This window comes from Salmo trutta, chromosome 13, assembly GCF_901001165.1.
Source record: "Salmo trutta chromosome 13, fSalTru1.1, whole genome shotgun sequence".
NCBI lineage: Eukaryota > Metazoa > Chordata > Actinopteri > Salmoniformes > Salmonidae > Salmo > Salmo trutta.
Window position 1 is genome coordinate 78,269,545 of NC_042969.1, and position 11,311 is coordinate 78,280,855.

At 46.3% G+C, this 11,311-nt stretch overlaps 1 protein-coding gene across 1 annotated transcript in view; it reads left to right on the forward strand.

Annotated features, from left to right (window-relative positions):
- The window catches only part of LOC115206848 (roundabout homolog 1-like), a 454,555-nt gene that overhangs the window by 391,717 nt on the left and 51,527 nt on the right, over positions 1–11,311 (forward strand). Inside the window, 7 exon segments of the mRNA XM_029774026.1 lie at positions 1,547–1,752; positions 3,911–3,992; positions 4,261–4,426; positions 5,013–5,179; positions 5,518–5,639; positions 8,863–9,094; positions 10,555–10,734. Coding sequence (XP_029629886.1) covers positions 1,547–1,752; positions 3,911–3,992; positions 4,261–4,426; positions 5,013–5,179; positions 5,518–5,639; positions 8,863–9,094; positions 10,555–10,734 — 1,155 coding nt within the window.

Consider the following 11,311-nt stretch of genomic DNA (forward strand, 5'->3'; position numbering starts at 1 on the left):
CTCTCTCTAACCAGATACCTCTCACCTAGATTCAACCCTCTCTAACAGACACCTCTCACCTGGGTTCAATTTTCTCTCTCCAGGTAGGCCTCTTTATTTAGAACCTTCTCCCTTGACCTTTGTGGCTGGGCCTGCTCTCGCTCTCATTTCTCCCCCCCCCTCTCCCCCCCCTCTCCCCCCCTCTCTCCCTTGCTCTCCCTCTCTCTGTGGTTTGGCAGGGCCTGTTAGATGGTAGAAGGAGGAGATAATCACAGTTATTAAAGGGAACAGGCCTCCTCTTCTCCCCGGGCAGATCTGGTAATTGCAGGTCACAGTGACAATGTTTTAGTGATTACACCAGCACCAGCACCAAAGCAAAGAGCCAGTCTCCCATGTAATATACTACACTGGATGTGTGTGTAAATATACAGGCGTACATGTGTCCTATACTCTGTATGTGTATCCCATTTTATTTGCTATTCATTTGAGTGCCTGTCGTTGAACTAAACAACCTCATGCTTCTGACTAAATCAGCAGCGCTGGCAAAATTGGTTATCAATAGCAGTATTAACATCATTAATGATAACAGCCTCAGTGGTAATCTACATAATGGAGTTTTAATGAAGCACATTTAATTAAATCTGTGTGTGTCGACTGGTGAATGCCCAGAGAGAAGGATGAGGAGGAGGATGAGGAGGAGGGAGGGAAAATTCTCCATGGTAATAACTTTGTCTGCTAGGTATTTAGAAGGTTTTTCCCATGTTCTGGGGGGGCTGTGAGTGTCCATGTCTCCACCGGCAGTCAGGAGTCTGGAGCTGCAGGAAGACGACTTGTATCGTAGCCTGTTTTATTTTAATTACACCACATTTGTTTGGCTAAGGTCAACTCCTGCTGCTGAATGATTAGAAAATCGCTTCCAGTTGTGAAAATTGGATTTCATTGTCTCTGTCTCTCTCTCTCCATCTACCTTCACTACCTTCACTCTCTTCAAATACCACACAGCTGCCTTGTGCTTGTAACTTTCTCGCTCTTTTCTGCCTTTTGTGTGTTTCTCTGCACATCTTTCTTTGTCTTCTCTTCTCTTCAATTTCACTCAATATTGTTCATTTTTATGTTATTTCGCTCTTTGTATACTCAACCTTATACAGTACCAGTCAAAAAGTTTGGATTTTTATTATTTTCTACATTGAAGAATAATAGTGAAGACATCAAAGCTATGAAATGACACATATGGAATCATGTAATAACCATAAGTGTTGAACAAATCAAAATATAATTTATATTTGAGATTCTTCAAAGTAGCCACCCTTTGCCTTTATGACAGCTTTGCACACACTTGGCATTCTCTCAACCAGCTTCACCTGGAATGCTTGTCCAACAGTCTTGAAGGAGTTCCCACATATGCTGAGCACTTGTTGGTTGCTTTTCCTTCACTCTGTGGTCCAACTCATCCCAAACCATCTCAATTATATTCTCTCCCTCTTATCCTCACAGTCTCTAACTCCCCCTGTCTCCGTGTCTCTCTCTCTCGCTCTCTCTCTCTTGCCATCTCTTTCTCTCTCTCTAGTTGTGTCGGATCGCCCACCTCCAGTTGTCCGCCAGGGTCCAACCAATCAGACAGTGTCTGTGGACGGGACGGTGGTCCTGAGTTGCCTAGCAACGGGTAACCCCTCCCCCACCCTCCTGTGGAGGAAGGACGGTGTGTTGGTGTCCACTCATGACTCCCGGGTCAAACAGCTGGACACGGGTGCACTGCAGATCCGCTACGCCAAGGTAACACACACACTGACACACACACACTTAAAGACACTCAAACATACACACACACTGACACACACACATTTAAACACACTCAAACATATACACACACACACACACATATTTAAAGACACTCAAACATATACACACACACACACACACAAATAAACTAATTTGCCCTGAAAAAACACATGGGAGCTTTTCTCTCCAAGCTTTTCAAAGCATAAACATAAAACAATGTATTGATTTATTTTTTGGTTCAGAGTACTAGTATTGAGAAAATACATCAAACTGCAGGCGGACTGTGTATGAAGCCTTTATACTACAGGACTGTCTGATCTACAGAGCAACATGTAGGTCGACTGTAGTACACCAACTCAAATGGAATATCTTACTGAGGCAGTTGGCTGTCAAATCATATGCCCCATTATCCTAATATATGGAAATAAAAACATAATTTCATGGAATTCTATTTCTATTTGGAGAACAGTTCGACTATTTGAAGACTTCCAAATTGACCTCCGTCACATGTTTACATTTCCAACTTAATAACGCATTCCCCCAAATCAACTTCACAGCTGTCCTGTATACCCGTCTATACGGCGGAGTGGCTGGCTGGCTGGCTGAATAACTCCCGCTGCTCGATCAGTAAATAAAGCATGTGATCAGTTCTCTCCTAGCGCCCAGCCAGCCCTCTCCTCTCCTCAGTGAGCTGTCAATCAGCTGTCAGGGATTTTGAAGTGGAGTCTTTGAAGTCACACACACTCTTGTCCTGTCACTCAACCCTCTGAGTGTGACAGGGAGCTGTGTGAAGCAGAACACACTCTCAGGGAGAGACTAGGGGGGTGCCGACGCGTTCTCCAGATGGAGGCGTCAAGGGGTCCGAATTCTCGTCAGACTGTTGCGATGTCTGTGTGTGTGTTGTGATGACTGCAGGCATGCTTTGTGTGGTGACAGGGCTGTGGTGAATGGGCAACAGTGTGATGTGTTTTCGACCCAAACCTCACCTAAAGTAATTTACATGAACATGTCATTTATGTTTTACAGTGTCTTTGACGTGTGAGGTTTTTTCTTCTCATTGATTTAACATTAGTATAGCAATTAGTATAGCTATTAGCATAGCTATTAGTATAGCTATTAGCTTAGCAATTAGTATAGCCATTAGTATAGCTATTAGCTTAGCTATTAGCATAGGTATTAGCTTAGATATTAGCTTAGCTATTAGTATAGCTATTAGTATAGCTATTAGCTTAGCTATTAGTTTAGCTATTAGAATAGCTTTTAGTTTAGCTATTAGTATAGCTATTAGTATAGCTATTAGCTTAGCTATTAGCATAGGTATTAGCTTAGATATTAGTTTAGCTATTAGTATAGCTATTAGCTTAGCTATTAGCATAGGTATTAGTATAGCTATTAGTAATGCTATTAGTATAGCTATTAGGTTAGCTATTAGTATAGCTATTAGCTTAGCTATTAGCATAGCTATTAGTATAGCTATTAGCATAGCTATTAGCTTAGCTATTAGTACAGCTATTAGTATAGCTATTAGCATAGCTATTAGTATAGCTATTAGTTTTGTGATGAAGTTTTAATGTATTTTTAAGGAGTTTGGTCTGTCTTACCTGTCAGGTTGAACTTAGATGGACCCTACCTGGAGGCATTTTACAGGAAACACACACTCCCTCTCACACACTGAGACACACACTCCCTCTCTCACACACCACTAGAGAATGTCACCGCATCTGTTCTGTAAAGCAGTCCTGTCCCTGGGGGGACGGGGGGATGGGGAGATGAGGGGAGGGGGATACGGAGGGGGAGAGGAGAGGAGGTCTCCAATTAGTCTGTGCTCTTGTGGAAATCTTTCCAATTTGACTGGTACAATCCTGCCACTTGGCCGTCCCAGCTGCTTTCCACTTTCTAGAGGGAGAGGTAATAGTGAGATAACCATGCACTGACGGCTGGCTGCTAGGGACCACACCAGCATGTCAATGAGCAGAGAGAAGCGGAGAGAGAGGTAGAGAGAGACAGAGAGAGAGAGAGGATGGGGAGGAAGCAGCACTATTTTGGTCCAATTTCACTGATGGCAGACCATGACCAGATAGAACCCAGAGCTATCACTAATCTAGTCCCTCTCTCCTCTCTATTTCCTGTCCTCTTTTCTTCTGTCTTACAGCTGGGTGACACAGGCATCTACACATGCATCGCCTCCACTCCCAGTGGCGAGGCCTCGTGGAAGGCCTACCTGGACGTTCAAGGTAAGCCAGTGGGCTGCTGCCTGCTGTCACTGTGGCTTCATTCCATAATGACATTGAATTAAACACATTCAGTCTGTGATTGTTTTGGTTGTTGTTGTTTGGAATTTCACAATATTGGCACCACCACAGGGAGTGTGTGTGAGTCTGTGTGTTTGTGAATGTGCGTAGTATACCTTCATGTGAGAGACATTTCCATAGTCAGGCAATACTGATAAAGTATTCATTTAGATTTATAGAAAACATCTCATGATTCTTTCCTCATGTTCAGAGTTTGGTGTTCCAGTGCTGCCGGCCAGGCCCACTGACCCCAACCTGATCCCCAGTGCCCCCTCCAAACCTGAGGTCACTGATGTCACCCGCACCTCTGTCACCCTGTCGTGGAAGCCCAACCTCACAGGAGCCACGCCCACCTCCTACATCATAGAGGCCTTCAGGTAAGAGGATAGGACATAGGAGGTCACTTGTCACCAAAGTAAATAAAGTGATGTCACAGTGTATTTGCAATTATTAAGGATCTCCATTAGTTCCTGCCAAGGCAGCAGCTACTCTTCCTTGGGTTTATTATAGATCCCCATTAGTTCCTGCCAAGGCAGCAGCTACTCTTCCTGGGGTTTATTATGAATCCCCATTAGTTCCTGCCAAGGCAGCAGCTACTCTTCCTAGGGGTTTATTATGGATCCCCATTAGTTCCTGCCAAGGCAGCAGCTACTCTTCCTTGGGTTTATTATAGATCCCCATTAGTTCCTGCCAAGGCAGCAGCTTCTCTTCCTAGGGGTTTATTATGGATCCCCATTAGTTCCTGCCAAGGCAGCAGCTACTCTTCCTGGGGTACAGCAAAATGAAGGCAGTTATATACAATTAAAAACATGACATTCATTTTCACAACAGATTTCACAACACATTAAGTGTGTGCCCTTAGACCACTCATCTACTACCACATATCTACAATGCCTACAGTCTGATGGTGTGTATGAACTTTTAAACCTGAAGTGTAACATCCTGTTCTGTCTTCTCTCCTAGTCATGCGTCAGGCAGCAGCTGGCAGACCCTGGCAGAACATGTGAAGACTGAGTCGTATGTGTTGAAGGGCCTGAAGGCCAGTGCTGTCTACCTCTTCCTGGTCCGAGCTGCTAACGCCTACGGCCTGAGTGACCCCAGCCCCATCACTGAGACCGTCAAAACACAAGGTGGGTCTCTGCTCTCTCTTGATGCCTTCAAATGGGCCTCTTTAAGCCCCTGTCTAGACCTTGTCCTGTCTAGCCTTTGTCCCTGTCTGGACCTTGTCCCTGTCTGGACCTTGTCCTTGTCTAGACCTTGTCCCTCTCTAGACATTGTCCCTGTCTGAACCTTGTCCCTGTCTGGACCTTGTCCCTGCCTGCACCCTCTGCTGTTTTTACTGTACATGTATTTATTGTGTGTGTGTGTGTGTGTGTGTGTGTGTGTGTGTGTGTGTGTGTGTGTTTGTGTGTGTGTGTGTGTGTGTGTGTGTGTGTGTGTGTGTGTGTGTGTGTGTGTGTGTGTGTAGATATCCCCCCCACCAGTCAGGGAGTGGACCACCGTCAGATCCAGAGGGAGTTAGGAGAGGTGGTCATCCATCTTCACAACCCCACCATCCTCTCTTCCTCCTCTGTCAGAGTGCAGTGGACGGTGAGTGGTTCTCTCTGCTTCAAAACAGGGCTTTAGGGATGTACTGTATGCATATGGTTTATGTATTCATTTCATACCTATGGTGTATTGTGTATGTTTTAGCATAGATTTTTTTTGCTACAAAGTGACCATGTGGAGTGGCAAGGTCTGGAGCCCTCTGTGCTCACGGGGGATTTGTTTTGCCACTCAGCAGTGCTAATGTCCTAATGTCCTAGCGTCCTGTAGAGGACAGACACTGCACTGCAGAGACAGAAAACAGAGAACAGACTGAAACCCTGTCAAAACTCTGTCCATCTGGTCAGGGCCAGTCACACTGGCCAGCACTGCTGCTGTAGGTCCTGTCTGTCTGTCTGTCTGTCTGTCTGTCTGTCTGTCTGTCTGTCTGTCTGTCTGTCTGTCTGTCTGTCTGTCTGTCTGTCTGTCTGTCTGTCTGTCTGTCTGTCTGTCTGTCTGTCTGTCTGTCTGTCTGTCTGTCTGTCTGTCTGTCTGTCTGTCTGTCTGTCTGTCTCAAAACACTCCACAACACACAGTCCACTGCATAAGCCGCCCAGCAGCGCAGCGAGCCAGCCTGTGTCCTCCCAGATTGAAAACACTTGACTGCTGTTAAATTAATACAAGTGAGAAGGAAGAGGTGGCCAACTTGTGCTCTCAGGATGAAATAGGTTGCAGATGTGGTAGGAAAGGGGGTAGGTTGCAGATGTGGTAGGAGAGGGGGGAGGTTGCAGATGTGGTAGGAGAGGGGGGGAGGTTGCAGATGTGGTAGGAAAGGGGTGGAGGTTGCAGATGTGGTAGGAGAGGGGGGGAGGTTGCAGAGGTGGTAGGAGAGGGGGGAGGTTGCAGATGTGGTAGGAGAGGGGGGAGGTTGCAGATGTGGTAGGAGAGGGGGGGAGGTTGCAGACGTGGTAGGAGAGAGGGGGGGTTGCAGATGTGGTAGGAGAGGGGGGGAGGTTGCAGATGTGGTAGGAGAGGGGGGGAGGTTGCAGATGTGGTAGGAGAGGGGGGGAGGTTGCAGATGTGGTAGGAGAGGGGGGAGGTTGCAGATGTGGTAGGAGAGGGGGAAGGTTGCAGATGTGGTAGGAGAGGGGGGAAGGTTGCAGATGTGGTAGGAGAGGGGGAAGGTTGCACATGTGGTAGGAGAGAGGGGGGGTTGCAGATGTGGTAGGAGAGGGGGGAGGTTGCAGATGTGGTAGGAGTAGGGGGAGGTTGCAGATGTGTTAGGAGAGGGGGAAGGTTGCAGATGTGGTAGGAGAGGGGGGGAGGTTGCAGATGTGGTAGGAGAGGGGGGAGGTTGCAGATGTGGTAGGAGAGGGGGAAGGTTGCAGATGTGGTAGGAAAGGGGGGAGGTTGCAGATGTGGTAGGAGAGGGGGGGAGGTTGCAGATGTGGTAGGAGAGGGGGGAGGTTGCAGATGTGGTAGGAAAGGGGGGAGGTTGCAGATGTGGTAGGAGAGGGGGGGAGGTTGCAGATGTGGTAGGAGAGGTGGAGGAGAAGGAGAAAAGATGAGAATAAAGGAGCGGGAGAGGTTAAAGGGCAGCTTGAGGAGGTATTAGGAACTCTGCTGTGAGATAGTGGATATCTTATTAAACACTGGCCTCATGTCTATCTATTCTAGGTTATGTTGGGCTGAATAGAAGAACAGTATAACTGTACACCTCACTAGTTGCATCAGACATACTGTATTCTATAAACGGGCTTCTTATTCATACAGTACAGGCTGCTACTACCCTTGGGGGTTGGTCCAATCTCTGCTTTGTATTTGGACATAAGGCAACCCCTACATTCCCAGGGAATAACTAGGTACAATAATAAGTGATGAATGGGACATGCGAAAAGGATACTGACATGCCAATTCTGATCCAAGACTCTTTCTGATCACCACTAACCAATTACCATGTCTGATCCCCAGTTACCCTGTCTGATCCCCAGTTACCCTGTCTGATCCCCAGTTACCCTGTCTGATCCCTTGTTACCCTGTCTGTTCCCCAGTTACCATGTCTGATCCCCAGTTACCCTGTCTGATCCCCAGTTACCATGTCTGATCCCCAGTTACCCTGTCTAATCCCCAGTTACCCTGTCTGATCCCCAGTTACCCTGTCTGATCCCCAGTTACCCTGTCTGATCCCCAGTTACCATGTCTCATCCCCAGTTACCATGTCTGATCCCCAGTTACCCTGTCTGATCCCCAGTTACCATGTCTGATCCCCAGTTACCCTGTCTGTTCCCCAGTTACCATGTCTGATCCCCAGTTACCCTGTCTGATCCCCAGTTACCATGTCTGATCCCCAGTTACCATGTCTGATCCCCAGTTACCCTGTCTGATCCCCAGTTACCATGTCTGATCCCCAGTTACCCTGTCTGACTATAACTAACTATAACTAACAATAACTGACTAACTGACTATAACTGACTATAACTGACTATAACTGACTGTGACTAACTGTGACTAACTGTGACTAACTGTGACTAACTGTAACTGACTATAACTGACTGTAACTAACTATAACTAACTATAACTAACTATAACTAACTATAACTAACTATAACTAACAATAACTGACTATAACTGACTATAACTGACTAAAACTGACTATAACTAACTATAACTGACTATAACTGACTATAACTGACTGTGACTAACTGTAACTGCCTGTGACTGACTATAACTGACTGTAACTGACTATAACTGACTATGTGTGTATGTCGGTCAGTATGAGAGGCTGCACTGTCCCCCTGATTCTAGACTACAGTTCTCAGTAAGTCAGGAGGAGACGGGCCGGGCTGTTCTGGGCGCCCTTTTCTAGCCCCCTCTAACCAGGACCAGACTCTCAGGAACCTCTGGGCTATGATCTCATGGTGCATTGCGGGTTCCACACATCGCTGACGCTCCAAACAGATCCGCTCCACTGGCCGACACACAGACGGAGGGATGGAGGGATAGATGGATGGATGGGCCATTTGATGAGTTAGCACTCCGGTCCCCACTAGCCAGCCAGCCAGCCAGCCAGCCGGCCAGGGACAGCCACATTAGTTAAACTGGCCTAAAGCAACAACTGAACTGTCTATTGATAATGAGTTCCAGAACGATGCTGAGAGACTTTCCACTGTAAAGTCACTCAGAGCACCTAAATAGAGTGAAGCTGACCTGTGTGTCTGTGTGTGTGTGTGTGTGTGTGTGTATGTGTGTGTGTATGTGTGTGTGTGTTGCCTTCTCCCCTGGCCACTAGGTGGAGCAGCAGTCTCAGTACATCCAGGGTTATAAGGTGATGTACCGGACCTCTCCAGAGGGGCATCAGAGGAGTGACTGGACTGTGTTTGAGGTGAGAACTCCAGGGGAGGACAGTACTGTGGTGCCCCAGCTCAGGAAGGGAGTCACCTACGAGTTCAAAGTTCGCCCCTTCTTCAACGAGTTCCAGGGAACAGACAGTGAGGTCAAGATAGCCAAGACTCTGGAGGAAGGTGGGTGGACGTGTGTGTGTGTGTGTGTGTGTGTGTGTGTGTGTGTGTGTGTGTGTGTTCTGTGCTTGTCTTTGGAGAACAGCTCTGTGTTTGTGAAGGATTGCCAGTCCATGTGATCAGTGGTAGGGCTCATTAGCACCTGCTGGTCCTAGCAGTTCACCACCAGACCACTCTTACACTGGACCTATACAGAACACTCTCTCACTGGACCTATACAGAACCACTCTCTCACTAGACCTATACAGAACCACTCTCTCACTGGACCTGTACAGAACCACTCTCTCACTGGACCTATACAGAACCACTCTCTCACTGGACCTATACAGAACCACTCTCTCACTGGACCTGTACAGAACCACTCTCTCACTGGACCTGTACAGAACCACTCTCTCACTGGACCTATACAGAACCAGTGGCAAACAGGCAACCACTTGTAACTAAACAACAAACACTCCCAAACCAAACAACCTGTCCTGTCCAGAGTCTGCCTCAAGCAGGCGTTGCGACCTTTGCGACTATGCATGTGTGTGAGAACAACAGCTGTTCCCAGCAGGCGTTGCGAGTAAAGGATCATATTATGTCCTGTGGTGTTTTCTGCGTGTTAGGGCCAGATGTTGTACTGTTTGAAAACGTCCTGTGAAACCCAGAGGTTGATGAACCCAAATACTACGTTCACATCAGTGCTGTGCTAATCAAATCAAATCAATTTGTATTGGTCACATACACGTGTTTAGCAGATGTTATTCCTAGTGTAGCAAAATGCTTGTGCTTCTAGCTCCGGCAGTGCAGTAATATCTAACAAGTAATATCTAACAAATATCTTTGTTGATAGGCTGTGATTGTGTGATTGTGGAAATCTTCTGGGGTTTGGGTGCAACCCAGAGAGAAGCATCATGATAGTCATGTGGAATGAATGAGAGAGGAGCTGACTGAAAACAAGATAGTTTGCCAAAATGTGTGTGTGGGTGTGTGTTTTCATTTCTCGCTGTTACTTTTGTGGCTAATTTTGTTGCTAATTGTTTTCAGAGTTCAAACACGATGCCCTCACTCCCGTGAGCAGAAATGCCTGATTTCATTACAGTGAATCAGAACGAGATTAAGAGTGTTATGCTGTATGTTGTCATGATTAAATCACTTTAGTTATGCTCATCAGTGTAGAATCAACACACCCCCCCCAAGCGTAAACATTACAATCATCGTTCTCCTTGTTTGAATAAACAGTGATTTTCTTTTATTTCCTCAAACACTTTCTCTGAACAAAGAAAAACAGTCATTTTAGTACAGACACCTAGTGAATATAGACAGTCCGTGACTCTGTTATTTCTACTTCTGCTCTCTTCTGGATAGGATCCATTTATGAGAGCAGTAGAAGTGAGGAGAGAGCAGACAGTGTGTGTTACTGTTGATGGGTGTATCACATTAACATGTGTTATTGTGTCCGTCTATCTTTCTGTCCCCAGCTCCCAGTGCAGCCCCTCGTGGGGTTACCGTCTCAGAGAGCGGGGACAATGGGACCGCCATTGTGGTCTCCTGGCAACCACCTCCAGAGGAGGAGCAGAATGGGGTGGTCCAGGAGTACAAGGTGAGAACACTGGCAGGGACTCCCAAATTCTCCCTACATACTCTGAGAGTGGTCAAAGGTAGTGTACTGAGGTACAGTAGTGTACTAAGGTAGTGTAGGTAGGGTATATCTACTATAACAACATGTTGGTCTGTAGGGTATATCTACTATAACAACATGTTGGTCTGTAGGGTATATCTACTATAACAACATGTTGGTCTGTAGGGTATATCTACTATAACAACATGTTGGTCTGTAGGGTATATCTACTATAACAACATGTTGGTCTGTAGGGTATATCTACTATAACAACATGTTGGTCTGTAGGGTATATCTACTATAACAACATGTTGGTCTGTAGGGTATATCTACTATAACAACATGTTGGTCTGTAGGGTATATCTACTATAACAACATGTTGGTCTGTAGGGTATATCTACTATAACAACATGTTGGTCTGTAGGGTATATCTACTATAACAACATGTAAATATTTGTAGCACAGAGTGAGACAGACTGGAATGTTATGATACATAGGTAGAGGTTATCTTCTTCCTTTGTGCCTAGTGATCTCAGGTGTGGAAGAGACAGTAGGATGTTACTGTGTGTTGGCGGGTGGAAATGGTTGGGAAACAGTGTCATCTTGTGGACTAGATA